Source organism: Trichoderma virens, assembly GCF_000170995.1.
Source record: "Trichoderma virens Gv29-8 chromosome Unknown TRIVIscaffold_90, whole genome shotgun sequence".
Taxonomy (NCBI): Eukaryota; Fungi; Ascomycota; class Sordariomycetes; order Hypocreales; family Hypocreaceae; genus Trichoderma; species Trichoderma virens.
In genome coordinates this window covers 89,923-108,032 of record NW_014013659.1, presented here as the reverse complement: position 1 = coordinate 108,032, position 18,110 = coordinate 89,923, and the positions used below count along the sequence as shown (strand labels likewise).

General features: G+C 49.6%; 7 protein-coding genes across 7 annotated transcripts; 4 read left to right on the top strand and 3 right to left on the bottom strand.

Moving 5' to 3' along the window:
- Window positions 1-833: 833 nt before the first annotated feature.
- On the bottom strand, window positions 834-3,737 carry TRIVIDRAFT_75497 (uncharacterized protein; the record flags this gene model as incomplete). Its single annotated transcript, XM_014095126.1, has 13 exons — window positions 834-976; window positions 1,046-1,459; window positions 1,515-1,664; window positions 1,749-1,927; window positions 2,006-2,063; window positions 2,123-2,276; window positions 2,329-2,370; window positions 2,442-2,511; window positions 2,569-2,807; window positions 2,960-3,086; window positions 3,140-3,201; window positions 3,265-3,391; window positions 3,447-3,737. The coding sequence occupies 13 exons, from the start codon at window positions 3,735-3,737 to the stop codon at window positions 970-972; spliced, it is 1,920 nt and encodes a 639-aa protein (XP_013950601.1).
- Window positions 3,738-4,936: 1,199 nt separating this feature from the next.
- On the top strand, window positions 4,937-7,397 carry TRIVIDRAFT_216964 (uncharacterized protein; the record flags this gene model as incomplete). The annotated part of the gene is made up of 4 exons (XM_014095125.1): window positions 4,937-5,090; window positions 5,219-5,313; window positions 5,394-6,076; window positions 6,180-7,397. 4 exons carry the CDS (start codon window positions 5,072-5,074, stop codon window positions 6,193-6,195), a joined length of 813 nt encoding a protein of 270 aa, XP_013950600.1.
- On the bottom strand, window positions 6,937-8,605 carry TRIVIDRAFT_40903 (uncharacterized protein; the record flags this gene model as incomplete). The annotated part of the gene is made up of 3 exons (XM_014095124.1): window positions 6,937-7,367; window positions 7,413-8,309; window positions 8,374-8,605. The coding sequence occupies 3 exons, from the start codon at window positions 8,603-8,605 to the stop codon at window positions 6,937-6,939; spliced, it is 1,560 nt and encodes a 519-aa protein (XP_013950599.1).
- An 873-nt stretch (window positions 8,606-9,478) lies between these two features.
- Window positions 9,479-10,740, top strand: TRIVIDRAFT_75506 (uncharacterized protein; the record flags this gene model as incomplete). Its single annotated transcript, XM_014095123.1, has 3 exons — window positions 9,479-9,673; window positions 9,733-9,875; window positions 9,934-10,740. The coding sequence occupies 3 exons, from the start codon at window positions 9,601-9,603 to the stop codon at window positions 10,489-10,491; spliced, it is 774 nt and encodes a 257-aa protein (XP_013950598.1).
- Window positions 10,741-10,903: 163 nt separating this feature from the next.
- TRIVIDRAFT_65836 (uncharacterized protein) lies at window positions 10,904-11,314 on the bottom strand (the record flags this gene model as incomplete). Its single annotated transcript, XM_014095122.1, has 1 exon — window positions 10,904-11,314. The coding sequence occupies one exon, from the start codon at window positions 11,312-11,314 to the stop codon at window positions 10,904-10,906; it is 411 nt and encodes a 136-aa protein (XP_013950597.1).
- Window positions 11,315-11,626: 312 nt separating this feature from the next.
- Window positions 11,627-13,776, top strand: TRIVIDRAFT_75509 (uncharacterized protein; the record flags this gene model as incomplete). The annotated part of the gene is made up of 6 exons (XM_014095121.1): window positions 11,627-11,716; window positions 12,063-12,197; window positions 12,254-12,507; window positions 12,562-12,653; window positions 12,712-12,762; window positions 12,820-13,776. The coding sequence occupies 5 exons, from the start codon at window positions 12,074-12,076 to the stop codon at window positions 13,613-13,615; spliced, it is 1,317 nt and encodes a 438-aa protein (XP_013950596.1).
- A 588-nt stretch (window positions 13,777-14,364) lies between these two features.
- Window positions 14,365-17,999, top strand: TRIVIDRAFT_40506 (uncharacterized protein; the record flags this gene model as incomplete). Its single annotated transcript, XM_014095120.1, has 4 exons — window positions 14,365-15,360; window positions 15,448-15,847; window positions 15,910-16,215; window positions 16,288-17,999. The coding sequence occupies 4 exons, from the start codon at window positions 14,365-14,367 to the stop codon at window positions 17,997-17,999; spliced, it is 3,414 nt and encodes a 1,137-aa protein (XP_013950595.1).
- Between the last annotated feature and the right edge of the window lie 111 nt (window positions 18,000-18,110).

The window sequence follows — 18,110 nt, the reverse complement described above, 5'->3', positions numbered from 1 at the left end:
AAAACCTCCCCTATGACTCTTCTCCTGGGTGCTTTCCGGTCCATTTTCGATTCATTTCGCCTCTCATATTTCCTCGGACGCAGCCCAGAGTGAAATCATAATCTGCTCGCCTCGATGCTCCAGTTTTGAGTCCCGGTCCCGCTGCGTCATAGTCCGTAGTATTGACAGAAATGTCTAACCAAATGTCCGGATCCAGGATCCTGTTTCTCCTCACTAGCAGGGCAACAAGCTCCACCCGCTTGATGACGCCGTGCGGCAGTCGGCGCTAGGCTCTTAGCATTAGAGTTTGCTCTATTGGCTAGGTTGTGTCAATTCATCTTTGTCTTGATGGCCGCAGAGGAGTTATTGGTCCGTACTCGTATATCGTATACCAAGTTGATCTTTGTTGATGCACAATCAAGTCGCTCGATGGAGCACGCGAGCTTGTTGATGGGGCCAATTCTGCGCTTCGCTTACGGCTTATTGCGGCTGCTGTTAAAATTTCAAATCCTGCAGCGGCAAACTTGGTACTTGTCCTCGGAAATCCACACAACGCCAGGCCTTTGCAGATTCAGGTGCATCCGAGGAGATGTGCGGCAGCGAGCTATCGATGATAGGCTTGTTTGGCGCGGTTCCTTACGCCCTTAAGTCTATTCCTCGAGTTGAAAAGTCAGGCCACTTGCTAAGAGGAACTATCTAACACCTGCATCCATTCATAGGGCTTACGCCCAAATATGGCAATGTCTAATCTGTCATGGGACTGCCAACTTTGAATCACTGCCATTGTTCAAATTTCATCACCGAGAGCACGTTTGATGAAAACCCAGTCTGATGGATACGATTGAGTCAGAGGCTTTATGCGGTTTTCACCGAATCTTTCTGTGGCTTTATATTGCTCATGTTTCTACTAAGATAAACCGGAGCCTTTTTTTTTTTTTTCTTGCGGCAATATTGCGGCCCAACGCGGCGCGGCATCTCAGGTGCCCATTTTTACATCCTAAACGAAGTTAGTATAAATAAATTCCGAAAATCAAACATTAAAGCAAATAGGGTTCCTAGTGCGTACCTCTCCAGTGGTGTCAAGCCAAGCAGCTTCATTCCGTTTGCCAGAACAATTCGCGCAGCATCGTAAAGCGCCATTCGGGCCTTCATCAGCTCCTTCTCGCTGCCAACCACCTGCAGGTGATCGTAGCTGCTGCTCACAGCGTGAGACATCTTGAACAGGTAAGTGAGCACGGTGGTAGGCTCCAGAGTCTTGAGAGTGTTCTGAACGGTGTCGGGCCATTGCGAGAGCATTCGCACAACATTGGTGGCATGCTGCTCAGTGAGCAATGAAAGGTCGGCACTCAGCAGGTCCTCGTCGGTCAAGTTCGCACGACGCTTGATGGAGCAGAGTCGAGAGTGGGCATACTGCAGATAAGGGCCGGTGTCACCCTCAAATGAGGTCATGGCTTCCATGTTGAATGTGTAGTTGTTGATCCTATAATCCAATGAGCATAATAAAAACACGGCACTCAGAAAGAACAGCTACTAACCTCTTTCCACTCATATCCTGGACCATGACACTGCTGATACCTAGAATATCAGCCGTGGCCACTGGGTTTTCGACCTGAGCGTATTTCTCCTGGTTCTTTTTCATGGTCTCGTGCATGTGATCTGCGCAGTCCCTCAAGATATCGTCCAAGCTATTGCAATTATATCAGCAAACTCCGTATTGCCAACTAGGAATGTGCTTTGGAGCACATAGGATATGTCCCGGGGTTACTCACAACTTGACGGTACCCTTCCTGGTGCTCATACCCAAAACCAGGCCAAAGTTGATATGCTGGCAGCGATCCGCAATATCCTTGTAACCAAGCTGCTTAACAATCTCGAAAAGCTGCTTGAGATGGAGATCTTGCGCACTTGCCACAACATAAATCATGTGGTCAAATTTGTAGGTTTCGTACTATACCTTGTTAATGGTCTCACTCCGACTGCTTGAAACGGCATACTAGGTAGAAAACTGGGGATGAGATTGACTTACTCGGGCGAGCAATTCGCAAATGTCACGGGTGAGATACAAGGCAGTGCCGTCCTTCTTTCTATGATTTCAACGCGTTAGACCATGCCGTTAGAAAGAAGATACATAGTTAGAACTTACCGAATGACAGTTACGCCCAGTCGCTTTCCTTCTTTGCCAGGAAGCAGTTTGGTAAAGTCAACGAGCGTTGCACCGTTGTCTACACGAGAAATATCCTTCATTTCCATCTCTACGGCAATCTTTGCCATGGCATCCTCAGAAACCTGACTTTCACCTACCACAAAGTTAGACCTCAACCCCGCTTCATTACAAGGATTGGAACTTACCGCTATACTTGTCAAAGGCAATGTTAAGTCGGGCATAGGTCTCTACACAATGTGTAAGTTTAATGACTTCAGAGTCAAGGACGCGATATTCTCGCTAAGCGATATGGGCTTACCCTTGTATCGAGCAATACTCAGATCTCGGAAGATCTGCCACTGCTGGAGCACATCTTCTTCCCTATCGGTCTAAGAGAGTAATATTAACAACTGACAATTAGTTGTCAGGACATGCCCATCACTTACCATACGCTTGAAGTACCTACGAGCCTGCTCGTCAAGGCATTGGGCTTCAAGTTCGGTAACATCTTTGCCCTCCTTCTTCTGCGCCTCGATGGACTCCTTCTCGGCAGTCATCTCGGCATTGATTTGCACATAGAGGTTGAATAGGTGGTTAATGGGGTCTTTCTGAAGCGCCTCCTCATTGCCATATTTCTCGTATGCCAGAGCCAGCAGTCCGTATTGCTTTCCCCAGTCTCCCAAGTCTGTAAGAAAACGTTAGAATGATTTCTACTAATTTAATCTCCAAGTGAAAAGACGATTGTAAGGAAGTCGTAGACTTAGAGTCCAAGATAGCCCTCATACGCAAGTCAGGAGGACCAATGATGCGTCTCCACTGGGAAATGCAATTACTCACAGTTCATTCGCACCACTTCCCAGCCGCTACCCTCGTAGAGGTTGGCCAAAAAGCTGCCGATAATGGTTGACCGAAGATGACCGGCATGGAACGGCTTAGCAACATTAGGAGAGCTGAACTCAACAATCTAATATACAATTAGCAGCTAACCAGTGGAATCCTGGGACGGCATATAATTACAATGCGCTTCTTGCCCTGGCTGGGGTCCTTGGGGTCCCTCATGCCATTGAATCGGTTACGGCCTGGCGGTAGAACGGTCAATATATATGCAACGATTTGATGGGCTTGTATATGAAGTAGCTTACCATACTCCTCGCCAAGATTCCGAATCAATGGGATCAAGGAGTTTGAGAGTGGGCCTCCCTTGAGGAAGAATGACATAAAGGGGCCACTGGTTGTGGGCTTGTCAAACAGAGCGTCATCCGCTGGGAACTGGCACGCAATATCTTTAGTTTTAGATATTATAGCAACAAGGAAAGTAATATACCTCTTCAGCCCACTTAGTAGCGAGGGCATCTGGCTTCTGGCCCTTGATCCTCAATGCCGGAACGGCCAGTACAAAGTCACCCTTGTCGAGACCGGTTGTCCAGTTGATGGCAGGATATATGATTTGAGTGTCTACGCCAGAGATTCCTGCCAATACATTGCTAAGGTGTGCCCTATAGAGATCAAGAGGGTTGATTTCGGGGTGAGCCTGGGGGTATTTCTCGGTGACGGAGTTAAGTGACAAGCCATTCACCAAGCTTGTGAGCTTGTCGAGTCCCGCTGGTGTAGCCATGGCTGAGATGCCTCTTATGCGAGAAGCAGTCAAGGAAGTATTGCAAAAAGAAGGCCTGCAGGTCGTCTGCTGAATACTCGAGGTGGGGTGTTTTGGCTCACGCAAGGACGTAAAAGGCCTGAGTGAGGTGATGAGTGGTTGCTGAAGACAAGATCTCGCAATCCACGGTGAACAGAGGCTTAATATACGATGACTGTTCCGACTGAAAGAAACCCGGCAAACCGTCATGAGAGGTGTGAGTTTTTGGGGCTTGGTACCTGTGACTCAATTTTGGTCCTGCAGGAAGTTAAGCACAAACACTTCCCCACCACTGGAGGAATGTAGGCTTGTGAGTCGCCTGGTGGGGGTTTTGCCGTATTTCTTGCACGGTATTTCGTTCCGCCGGAGCTCCGCACTCTGCAAATCATGTTTAAAAATCCCCTTATTTTCATTTTGCAATCACAGGCCAGCAAAGCGGCATGATATATGATGTGCCAAGGATGCCTTAAATATATTTTTGGATTTTATTAAAGGGCATGTATGATATTTGGTTTCCAGGGTTAACAGCAGCTTTCAAATATCCTCGGACCACCAAATTTTATCACGTTGGAGGGGCAGTTTGGTGCTTCACGTCTTACCTAATATGGAGAGAGTGAGTCTCCAAGTTACTGTAACAGGATGTGTCTCACTTTTGCAACTCTTGAAAATTTGCTCAGATGCCCAGAAATACTGTGTAAGTATCATGGATCAATAAAGCGGTACAACTCCAAGGTTAAGGTTACACTTGTGGTCTCGCGGTTGGACATATTCCATTGTACCTGCTACTTATACATGGTCCTGGAAGAAATAGGTATCAAAATGTGCCCCTCTTCCAGCAAAAAATCAAGAGTGCTGCTTGTCCTCTTCGACATGATAAAATACAGCTTCAAGTACATTGCAAACATGCCTATCTTTTCACCTTGTATCTGCCACTATGTAGGTTTTATATCTACATGTATCCATATATCACTGATATCAACACCGTAAGTGTTAGGCTTTGTCCAAACTAATAGCAGAGTGCCACATGTAATGGAAAACTTTTGGCGGGCGGTAGTTGGCTAGGCAGCCCTGAATTTTTCTGGCCAGGCACTAATGCCGACAAAAGTTTTTGCCCCTCGCCTCGACAAACCCCGCCATAAAAATATACAGCCAGCCTAATCGTACATGATCGATCCTGTTTACGTATCTTAGATTGATCACACGATTCACCCCGACCACGGTCGCACCCAAACGCAGCCGAATCATTACTTATTGCAACATCTCGATACAACGCTTTCAACATCTACTCCTCAGCCCTTTATTAGCGATCTGCAATCATGCCTCCTAAGAAGTGGGGTGAGTCACTGAAGCGCAGTCTGCACATTTTGCGGACAAATACCGCCAAATCCAGGCGTTTGCGACGCGCCAAAACCAGGGTCTTGGCTCTATTTTGAGGGTTCTTGGCTGACAATGCTTGAAATTAGACGAAGAAGAGAGCGAGGCCAGTGACTCTGGCTCCGAAGTCGCCCCTGTGACCGCCGCTCGCCGAAAGTTTGATGACGAGGAAGATGATAGCGACGTGAGTATCAACAACAGCATCACGCACTGCGCCACTGACCTGTTCGATTCCGTCTCTGACTTACCATCGAATGCATATAGGTGCTTGACTCTTGGGATGCCGCTGAGGACTCCGAAGTAGAGCGTGAGAAGGCCAAGAAGGCTGCCGAAGCCAAGGAAAAGGCCGCCGCCGCCGCCGCTGCTGCTAAGAAGCCCAAGGCCCAGCGTATCGCCGAACACATCGCTGAGCGTGCCCGTATGGCGGCCGAAGACGATGAGGAGAGCGAAGAAGAGACGGAAGCGGAGCGCCGTGAGCGACTTCGCCGCACTGAGCAGGAAGCCGACCTCAAGCACGCCGAGGATCTTTTTGGCGGCATTGGCATCAGCGCTGGGCGAAAGGCCAACCCTTCCGGCACCATGGTCGCCGACCCCAACAATCCTACGAACCTGATCAACCTCGCCAACGTCCCGATTTTCAACCCTCAAACAAAGCTGCAGTTTGAGAAGATGCGGGCTCTTCTTACCCCCCTGATTACTGCAAACACCAAGAAGGCTCACTATGGTCTCTTCCTTGAAGAGTTCTCCAAGGAGCTTGTCAAGGAGTTGAACAGTGACCAGATCAAGAAGATTGCCAGCACTCTTACCCGCGCAAGCAACGAGAAGCTGAAAGAGGAGAAGTCAGGAGACAAGAAGAAGACCAAGGCTGCCAAGACAAAGACCTCTCTTGTCACTAGCCGTGCCAACGCAACTGATACGGCGGCTTATGACGATGACGCTTTTGGAGAGTGAGTGAATCCTAATTTCTGCTCTACAAGAATAGCAGCATTTTATCCTCCCCTCCGCTGGTATCAGCAAGATGGTGCTAACCTTTTGTTTTCTCCTTTCTAGTGACGACTTTATGTGAAGCCCTTATTCAAGTCAACACACGGCAAAAGAAGAGGAAAAAGAAGAAAAAGACTGCTAGAATCAGCGTAATATTGGTATTCCCAGCGTGTTACTCTCCCTGTCTATCGATGGAAGCGCGACAGCTCTTGATTTCCTGGACTACACCCTCAACCATGCATGGCCTTTTCACCGTCACCATTTTCAGTGGTCTTGGTGCCGATGCAGCATCTCGGCGTGGGCGCAAGCTGACGACTATTCGACGTATACATTGAAATTGGACGATTTTATGGACATTTTTAGAGGAAGGGATGGCGGGAGTTAAGAATGGCATATTGTGAAATCTGTTTGCCCTTTTATTTTCGAAGCGCTTGGTCCAAGGCACGGGCCTAACAGTCCAATCGGATTTCCGGGTATACCATCAAAAGTTATGGCTAGGATAAAGATGCCAGTTTTTCTTCTTATATCTATACTCTGGCACATGTTTTAGAGTGGTTCTGTTTTGTATTGCACTGCTTCAGCAGACAAGAGGTTAGGGTATCAGATATAGATAGCCTCTCCTGAAGCGTCAAGTATTTCTCATAAAGATCCATTAAAACCCCCAATCGCCAAGAAATGCCCGGAGTGATACCCGTATAATAACGCCATCATTAAAATCCCGTCATATACCGCCCGTCCCGTCATGATTGTAAATATACAGCAATTCTACAGGAATCAACCGCCTTTTCCCATTGTGACAATCCCATACCTTTTTTTTCTCCCCTTAGACCACATTTCCGGCCATGCCCATGAAAAGAGCATGGATGGCCAGCGACAAAGTCCAGAATCCAACCTTTCGAAATCGCCTGACGCGGCTTTGCTGATCCTCGACATCCTTTGCAAAAGCCTCATACGTCTCAGCGGATGCATCATCCAAGAGCCCGCAGTCAAAGACTGTCCAACTTCCGTCAAAATCGCCTAGAGGCTTGATGATGCGGCTAGAGATGGGGATATACGTCTTCTTAGCATTGATATAGGCCACAATGGGGCGAACAAGCGCCTGGTTGACATAGGATAAGTCGGTGGTGAATAATGGTACGGCAGCCTTGACGTCATTGAGGTGAATACGCAAGTCCATGATAACAAGGCGTCTCTCCTCCTCAGATTCGTTTGCTTGCTTCTGGGCTTTCTTCTCGCTCGTTGCGCGCTCGCTCTCTGAGAATTTCTCAGGAGTGGGCGCTCTAGGTAGAAAGCGATAACGATTGGCAATAACTGTGCCTTCCAACTGATCATAGAAATCTGTTACGACTTTGGTAATGCTGTCGTCCATATCCTCTGGAAACATGACATCAGCAACGATGTCAACATTGCCTTCATATATCCAGCCAAATGGCCCTTCCACTCCACGGTTCAAGTGGTCAATCTTCAAGCCATCAATGCGTAGCCGATTGAATTTTTTCCACGACTTGGATTCTTCTAGCCCCATCATGACTCCCTGGTATCGACTTGAGACCGTACCGTGAACCTGTCGCGGATGAATCGTGAAGAGAGAGCCGTCAAATGACCCAGACATATGGCTGGCGGATAGGAAATCATAAAAGAGCCACTGTTTTCTCAACCGGGGGAGTTCGCAAGAGTATATACTAACGGAGAAGGGACGGAAGCCGTCGGGTTGGCGAATAGTAAGTAGTAGATCTTCCAGTTTGAAAGACTCAATCTCGAAATCGCCTGGTTGGTGTGTGTGGCGGTAAGAAAATGGGTCAATCTGCTGTAACGGCCAACGGACAGAAGTGCGGTCGACAATTCCTCTAACGCCATTTACTTCCACATCCTTGAGAAGCCCCTTGCCATTCCACCAGTTGAGGAATGAAAGCGTGACATTAACATTTGCAATCGTTACATCGTATTGTGTATAGTTGCCATCGTCTTCGGTAACGGTGCCGTTATGCTGAACCTGGCGCCCTGCAGCAGCAACAGCAGCAGCATCAGATGAGCCTTTGCTGACAGATGATTCGATCTGCCCAGGTCTCCTTGAAATAAACACATTGCGAAATGCGATAACGCCATTTTTCCACTTGGGCACTATGGCTGATTCGAAGACAACCGTGACACCAGCCGATTGAGTTAGATAATCTCCAACCCACTGCGCGAGCGTTTCTGAAGCTGCGTTAGCTTTGTTGGCAGCAACTGCAATATGATGGAAACATAATCATCGACATACCCTGGGCAAAAACAGTGTTGATCGAGAAGATGAGGATGGAGAAGAAAGTCGTGGTGCCCACCAGGATCCAGACAATATGGCCCAGCATAAACCAAGATACAAAAGCACCCCATTCATCAATATTCCAAGGCCGCATACTTCTAATGGAAATCCATTTGAACCTGACCTTGAACCTCTCCCAAAATCCATTCGCAGCCGCCAACAGCTCTTCTTTCGTAGGACGATGAGGCATCATTGGTAGATTCAGGTACTTGGACATCGATGCCGCTATTGACTCCTGTTCGTGGTCTTTTGCCTCGTTTCCGAGTTGATCGATATTAGTTTTGGATGCAGTCCCCGGACCTTGATTGAGACCTGCGGTAGATTTATGGCCATCCAGCTGGGCCTTGCCACTCCCTTCAACATCTTTCTTGTTGTCTGCACTATTGCTGCTATACTGATCACTTTGAAGCAACCACCGCGCAGCATTTTGGGAGGCATTGAGGGATGCTCGATGCCTTTCCAAGATGTTCAAAGGAGTGAAGCACCGACGGCTACCATGGAGAGGCAGCCGACTGCCCAGCCCGATTGACGTTGGCGAGCGGCAGCCATCCTTCCGATGTGCCAAGTATGAACCTGGGCCAGTCTGTGCATGCTGAAGCTTTACTTCCTGCGTGTGAAATGCCGAAAGAGCTGCTGATCGATTCGACAGTGTAACAGCATGTGGAGATCGCCATGTTGGAGGGGTTTGAAAGTGGCATGCTAGCTGACGGCGGACAATCAGCCATGATGAGATGCCCTTAGACATTCTTAAGGTTCATGGCGACCAGCAATCTGGAGGCGGTGCGCCAAAAAAGGATGGTATGAGCAACGCCTTTGGATCTGAGATGAAGCTGGGAATAGATATTTCCCTAAACGCTCGGTAGTTGGACATAAGCAGGCGGCGAAGCAAAAGTAATTGCATGACGCGCCACTCACGTTCTGCATTGTGGGTGGCGCCCAGCCAATCGATAAGCGGCGATAGCCCATCCACAAATTTTTTGATCGCAAGGTCGAAACGGCGTGTGGCTTGCCGATGCGAACCCAGCGCCGCAACTTTTTTTTTTTTTTTTCAGAGCGTTTGCGACGAAAAGAAGGGCTTATACAACGAAATATACCCGGCCACCTTCTGCTCACATTTATCAACTACTTGATCTGATTTATCAAGGATCCGAACGCACAATAAAGGCCCTCTTGCCCTCTCGCATCATGCCGGCACCCACAGCCCTCAAGAAGGCGGAAAGCACCCCGCTTGTCGCAGATGTGCCATCACCAGCTCAGGGTAAGAATTATTCTGCGAATATATCTCAAGCAGGACTATCAAGGCTTACTCGTACACAGACAATGACCAGGAGTTTCTCCTAGACGCACCAGATGCTGCATCGGCCGATGCTGAAGTCATGGTACCAGAAGCCGCGGACGCAGAGAATAGCATGGCTATTGATGAAGAGGGACGACCTCGCTTCGCACCAGCCAAAGATATTGTACGCCGAGGTTGCTTCTTTGGGTCTGCGATGGGCTGATTTGCTGATGTCTACTTAGGACCCCATGATGAGAGTCGAAACACGAAAAGTACCCATACCACCACATCGGATGACGCCATTAAAACAGGCGTGGCCTTCCATCTATCCTCCCATTGTGGAGCATCTGAAACTACAGTGCCGTATGAACATTGCGCGGAAAACAGTCGAGCTGAGGACTTCTAAATCCACTACGGATTCCGGTGCGCTACAGAAGGGCGAGGACTTTGTCAAGGCTTTCACTCTTGGATTTGATGTCGACGATGCCATTGCTCTCCTGCGACTGGACGACCTTTATATCGAAACCTTCGAAATCAAGGATGTGAAGACGGTCCATGGAGATAGCCAGAGCCGTGCTATCGGTCGAATCGCTGGCCACCAGGGAAAGACGAAGTTTGCCATTGAGAATGCTAGCCGAACAAGAATTGTGCTGGCCGATTCGAAGATTCACATTCTGGGAGGTTTCAAGAACATTCACATGGCTCGTGAATCCGTTGTTAGCTTGATTCTCGGAAAGCCCCCAGGCAAGGTTTACGGCAATCTGAGAACTGTTGCTGCCAGAATGAAGGAGCGTTTCTAAGTTGGTTGGACAAGCATCTGCGGTACTCTTGGCGTTCAGGTGGTGGGATAATCATGATTCATGTCTTTTGGCGGATTTGGTGGTCTATATATGTCGGAATTGTTTTTCTGCATAGCTTTTGAAATAGCATTTCACCCCAGCTTGATGGATCTGCTGAATGATGCGGTCCAAGAAGGGGGATATAGACAGTAATTCACGCGCCTCAACAAGTGGCAAATGAATTTGAAAGAAAAGCTCTTTTTTTTAACCAACTATCAGTAAAGGGGTATCATGGCCCAAAAATAACCTGTAGTATCGTACTAGACTGCCAACTCCTTGACGCCAAACGGCCCGATAGAAATATTCCTGCTCCGGAAGCTGCTGTCACAACAACAAATAATAGGCCGATGTTGTTTTGTTGCTTCGGGGACCTCTAGTTTTGACGAGGCTTGATCATTCCCTCTTGTACAATGTAATAGACGACGGTAGAATCATTATGCAAGGCAGCCAGCACAATCCGCTTGGCGCCATTGCGAGCCTCTGGAAGGGCGTCCATGACGGCGGCAAAGTTGGAGAGCGTCCATTTCTCGGCGAGATGGACGGCCAACACCCATTCAAACTCAGCGTCGTGTTGCGCCCTTGTGCCTGTTGACTTCTCATATGCAAGGGCTGCTATCTGGTCGTCTGGGTGGAGATATAAGAGGCGTGGCGGAAGGCCTCGAATCATTGGCCGCGGCAGCCCTGGGAGGCTACGGATTTCCAACGAGGCCCATTGGTGCTGGTCCAGCAGGTTGCGAAATACCGCAGAGGCGACATCGGCATCATAATGATGTGACACATCCATGTCTAAGATTGATAGCTGGCAATGGAAATGGTAAAGGAAATTAGATTAGAGGAGAGGAATGACTGGCTACATGGTGCCCGGAAAGGGCCAAGCGGGAACTGCGTCAGCCAGAAACTTTTTCCTGAGAGGTCGGAGAAATACTAGTGCCTGTACTTCGGGTTTCTCGCTGTCTACTGATTAACGTAAGTAGTGGCCCAATTATTACCTCACAAGCACACCAGCTCCTTCCGCCAGGAGCTGTTAGGTAACTTATCTTAGCAGCATGAACAGCCCCACCTTTCTCACCCCTCCATTTTCTTCTACAACAAAACACCAGCATCTTCCTCTTCTTTCCCAACGAATCTTGACTCTTTCAGTCTCGCAAGAAACACTTGAGAAATCCAATCGATCTTTTAAGTACAGGTACGGTATTTCTTTTTCTTTTTCTACGAGCAGCAGAGCTCCGAATCTGTCCCTCGAGCTTTGCCCCTCTTTCACACTTCAGCCCTCCCAGCTACCCCTCCATTGGCAGCAGAGCTGCTGAAAGAACGACGTCAAGCGGACGTTTTGAGGCATATTTCCGTCGTTTTCCTACTCTCTTGGCCGAGTGATTCCATCCACTGGAAATCGCTTTCATCAGAGGGAAGATGCGATAAAATGGCCTAGCTCTCCACCTTTTTAGAGCTTCACGGTCGACGTCACGGCCACCTTAGCTCCCAAGCTTCCCCCCCAAAAAAAACTACTTGCTAATAGCGATTGCCTCCCCCAGCAGCTTTGAAAATGGCCATTACCAAGATCCACGCTCGCTCTGTCTACGACTCCCGTGGTAACCCCACCGTGGAGGTCGACCTCGTCACCGAGACTGGTCTGCACCGCGCCATCGTCCCCTCCGGTGCCTCTACCGGTTCGTCTCCCCGATCTCACTGCATGTCCAGCTACAGAAAATAACTGGAATCCTAGGCCAGCACGAGGCTGTTGAGCTTCGAGATGGCGACAAGGCCAAGTGGGGTGGCAAGGGTGTCACCAAGGCCGTTGAGAACGTCAACACCATCATTGGCCCCGCTCTGCTCAAGGAGAACCTTGATGTCAAGGACCAGTCCAAGGTCGACGAGTTCCTGAACAGCCTTGACGGTACCCCCAACAAGGGCAAGCTCGGTGCCAACGCCATTCTTGGTGTCAGCTTGGCTGTCGCCAAGGCCGGTGCCGCTGAGAAGGTAAATCGCATCACTAGAAGCTGTGGTTGACGAGCAAAGACTTACCACAAGCAGAACGTCCCCCTGTATGCCCACATTTCCGACCTCGCCGGAACCAAGAAGCCTTACGTTCTCCCCGTTCCTTTCATGAACGTCCTCAACGGCGGGTAAGTATATTCTGTTTCCCGCAACTTTCAGCCAACCGTGTATTCTAACATCAATCAGTTCCCACGCCGGTGGTCGTCTTGCTTTCCAGGAGTTCATGATTGTCCCCTCGTAAGTTACCAACGCGTATCTACCTCTACCTTGGTAGCTTCATCTAACCGAGAACAGAGATGCTCCCAGCTTTTCCGAGGCCCTTCGCCAGGGTTCTGAGGTCTACCAGAAGCTGAAGTCTCTGGCCAAGAAGAAGTACGGCCAGTCTGCTGGCAACGTCGGTGACGAGGGTGGTGTTGCCCCCGATATCCAGACCGCCGATGAGGCTCTTGAGCTTATCACCGACGCCATTGAGCAGGCTGGCTACACTGGCAAGATGAACATTGCCATGGACGTCGCCTCCAGCGAGTTCTACAAGGAGGACGCCAAGAAGTACGACCTCGACTTCAAGAACCCCGACAGCGACCCTGAGAAGTGGATCACCTACGAGGAGCTCGCCGCCATGTACTCTGATCTCTGCAAGAAGTACCCCATCGTCAGCATTGAGGATCCTTTTGCTGAGGACGACTGGGAGGCCTGGAGCTACTTCTACAAGACCCAGGACATCCAGATTGTTGGTGATGACTTGACCGTCACCAACCCCGTCCGCATCAAGAAGGCTATCGAGCTCAAGGCCTGCAATGCCCTCCTCCTCAAGGTCAACCAGATCGGCACTTTGACCGAGTCTATCCAGGCTGCCAAGGACTCCTACGCCGACGGCTGGGGTGTCATGGTCTCCCACCGATCTGGTGAGACTGAGGATGTTACCATTGCTGACATCTCCGTCGGTATCCGTGCTGGTGAGATCAAGACTGGTGCCCCCGCCCGATCTGAGCGTCTGGCCAAGCTTAACCAGATCCTCCGCATCGAGGAGGAGCTCGGTGACCTTGCCGTCTACGCCGGTGCCAAGTTCCGCAACGCCGTTAACCTGTAAATGGCAACAAGGAGCTTGCTATGGCCACGGACATGAATATAAAAAGACAGATCGCCCGGAGAATGGATTGCCATGGGCGAATAAAACAAAATAATGATTATAAAGAAACGCCCATATGGCGGAAAATGAATTGAACTGAATGATAAATAATTACGCGCAGCATGTTTGTGAAGGCCCGTAAAACATGTTCCTCCAGCTAATCCATCCACTGGCCCCGGTGATTTACATAGCGTTTCTACCAGGGTTCATCTTCGAGTCGACAAGAATAGCTTATTAATATTCCGAGTTCCCTGCAGAAAAGATGGTAGATTCCGATTACAACTTTGAATGGGCGATGTTGGATGGAGCGAGCTAGTGCCAAAATATGGAGTACCCGATACCAAAGTTGTGATGAAAGGCGCATTTCCAGACAGATATTTAGTATGGGCAGCAGTGGGGCAGCGAACTAGCTGAATGTACAGGGTACATATGAGTGTGCTAAAAACAATCACCAGAGCAACGCGGGGTCGAAAACACATGCCACCACACACGAAAGCGTTAAACCAGATCACGTAGTAAGTTTATCAACATTAGGGAAAAAATTATATTAAATATTGCGATTGTCGAAAGCATCCCCCAGCTGGCATCTGGTATTATGTCTTGTATCTGACCCTGCACAAGGCATTTCGCTCTAACCCATAACAGGGGCATTTATAACCTATATCGTCTCGAAAAGCTACAGTGTTACCGCCATTCACTGGTAAAGCAACATGGCGGGCTCAGAAGACATCACCGACTTTGACGTGATTGAGAATCAGAAGGAGAATATCCAGTCTCTACCTGGGGGCCGCTCAGCGAGGAAACTAGCCAGTCTATTCTCCCCATCACCTCTACACAAATACTCGACACCGACACCGACCGACACGAAAAATGTCAACGACTGCATCCGCGCGGAATATGAGGCGGAAATTGAGAACATCTCCGAATCCGACGATCCCTTAGATGTATTTGACAGATATGTGCGCTGGGCAATAGACGCATATCCATCAGCACAAGCGACGGCCGAGTCACAACTTCACACGATCCTAGAACGCGCGACCAAGGCGTTTGTCACCTCGTCTCAATACAAGAACGACCCCAGATACCTCAAGCTGTGGATGTACTACATCCAACTGTTTTCCGACTCACCACGTGAGACGTTTCTTTTCCTCTCTCGACAAGGAATTGGCGAAAGCCTCGCATTGTTTTACGAGGAGTACGCGGCGTGGTTAGAAGGAGCAGGCCGGTGGGCACAAGCAGAGGAGGTATACAAGCTCGGGATTGAGCGAGAGGCCCGGCCTGCTCAGAGGCTGTTGCGCAAGTTCAAGGAGTTTGAGGCGAGGGTCGCTCAGCAGCCAGGCGCATTAGAAGGACCATCTTCGCCAGCCTTGCCGACTGTCCGCCCCGCGCTGGCCAGTAAGACAGACCCCTTCAGCGCCTCATCACAGCCAGCAGACCCTCAGGCTCCAAGGCAAACAAGCGGTATTGGGGGCAGTTCATCCCGGTCTGCAAAGTCCAAAATGGCCATCTTCTCCGATGCGGATGCTCAACAACCCGCCCTGTCATCAAGAGGCGCTTCTTCCAAGGGCTGGGATAGCATTGGATCTCTGACGGATCGCAAAAAGGAAAATGCGATGGAACCAAAGCCATGGGCTGGAGAGACGCTCAAGGCAGGCGGCAAGAAACCCGGGTCTGGGGGGACTAAGCTGGCCGTATTCAGGGATCCGGTATGTAACAACCCCTGATGGTGATATGCTCAGCTGTTGATGAGAATAGGACTAATGTATTGCTGTTTGTGATGTTATGTAATTCAGTCTCTTGCTCAAATACAAAATATCATTGTTGTCCCGTCCCAGCACCAAGTAACGACTCATCCGCAGACGGGAAAGAGAGAGCGCATCTTCGTTGACCTCGCGGCCGTTTACCCTACCCCAGAGGAGCCTGGAACAGAACTAAGCTTCGAGGAAATCATTGCCGAGCATCGTGGCTGGCTCAACCGCCTGTGGGATACTGACTATGCGAACAATAATAACCGTCTAGATCCCATGGTGTCTCTACATGAGGTGGAGGATTTGACACAGGATACAACTGATAAGCTGGCTATTTACGATGACCCAATGATCATTGACGAGAATGGCATGGCACAGGAAAAACCGCGAGAACCTCGCGCAGGCAGAAAAAAGAAGACAATGGAGGTCAATGAGACGCAGATCAGTGAGTTTCGAGATGTTCAACCACCAAAATGTTCTCTTCATAAGCTCCTAACACTTTGCCAGTTAAAACGAAGTTCGACTCTCCCTCAGGACCAAAGATCAAGAAAAAGAAGGCAGCGGAGCCCACGATGACCCTTCACACAAGAGCAGCCACAGATGATATTTACGACATTTTCAACGCACCACTTAAACCTACACCTCTGGAAGTCGACGATGATGAAGACGATGATGAAGACTCCGACGACTCCGACGATGGGGATGATGACGAGGACGAAGAAATGACTGACGCCGACTATGTAAGCGACGCTGAGAGCACCGCCACTACGAGACCGATACACCAAGGTAAGCAGGAAGTCGATGAAGTATTGGGTTTTAAGTAGTTTCAGTGGATGGAGGAGATGGTGAAGACAAATTTGAGAATCTAATTTTTCTTCGATATAGACGAGGCATCACACAACCTAGACGACGACTTTGAGGATGAAGAACCAGAACTGCCTAGAACTCGGACCATCTTCATTCCCGTCCCTCCCGAAGATTATGAGCCACCAACACGCCCGTATAGGGATGCGGCAGAGATGGCCAATAATCGACTACCTTTCATGACGCCCATCACCGAGAGAACCGAACCATCATTGGATGTCACTATGGATCGAGCATACCAATTCAAGACTCCTAGCAAGCTTGATGGTAGAGCCATGTCCGTCGAGGAGGCGTCAGACTCAGAATCAGAGAGCAGTTCTCTGAGAGAATATTTCCCAGGAGAGAGACCGTCTATCCAAGGTCGAACACCTCTAGGGTCCAAGGCTTCTAGAGCACTAAGTAAGAGTGCCCCCAATAGAGGTGTACCTGTCAAGGACCCCATCGTTAAAGAAGCACAATGCAGCCCCGTCGACGACAACATTCGGCGAAATATCTTGACAAATATACAGCCTCCGCTGGCAATGTATCCCGGTTTCTACGATCATCACAACCAGAGATATGAACGTGGTGCAGAGATCCGAAGATACGCCAAAGCCGTCAGGCTAGGCAGAGCGAATCCAGATAAAGTTGGACCGGGTAGCCCCCCGGCGGTCATCCGATTCATCGACTGCGAGGCTAGATACACTGTGAGGAGGGAACTTGGCGCTGGCGCTTTTGCCCCTGTTTACCTGGTGGAAAACTCGGAACCGGATCAACAGGATGATGGCTATGGAGATGGAGCCAGGATGGGTAGGGGGGCATTTGCCGTGAGCCGGCGAGCGGCAATAGAAGCCCTGAAAATGGAATCTCCTCCGACGGCGTGGGAGTTTTACATTATGCGTACTGCTCACTTACGCTTGGGACCTCAGCATCGAGCTACGGCATCATTATCGTTTGCACACGAAATGCACCTCTACCAAGACGAAGCTTTCCTCTTCCTGCCATTTCATCCTCACGGCACGTTACTCGACGTAATCAACTTCTTTAGAGCAGAACCGTCAGGTGCCATGGATGAGCAGCTTGCCATGTTCTTTACGATTGAACTGTTCCGCACCGTCGAAGCTCTTCACTCGAAAAATGTCCTCCATGGTGATCTGAAACCCGACAACTGTCTTCTCCGACTCGACTCCAAGCCGTCATTTGTCTCCTCCGACCAGGCCCTCTCTAGCCAATGGTATGCTGATGGACGCGGCGGCTGGGATTCGCGGGGCATCGTTCTGATTGACTTTGGGCGCGGCATCGACATGAAGGCATTTATCCCAGACGTGGAATTTATCGCGGACTGGAAGACGACGGCACAAGATTGCCCCGAAATGCGAGAGGGGCGGCCTTGGACGTGGCAGATTGACTATTACGGACTCGCGGGCATCGTCCACTGCCTGCTTTTCGGAAAGTACATTGAGACGATACGGGCTGATCAGGGGGGTCTCGGCCGTGGTGGCCGAAAGTACAAGATTCGCGAGAACTTGAAGCGCTACTGGCAGACGGACATTTGGTCGGATTGCTTCGAGGTGCTGCTAAACCCGGCGTCGTTCCTCGCGCATGAGGATGGCGGCAAGATGCCTGTGCTCAGGTCGATGAGGAACATCCGCGAGCGAATGGAGGCGTGGCTCATGGCCAACTGTGAAAGGGGGACGGGACTCAAGGCTGCGATGGGTAGGGTGGAGGCGTTTGCCTTGAAGAGTCGCAAGTAAATTGACCTTGAGTTTGTCCATATATTTCTTTTTTCTTTTTTCTTTTTTTTTCTTCTTTCTTTTTCTTTAATTCCCCTTTTTGCTCTTTGTTTAAGCCTTTTTCACGAAGTA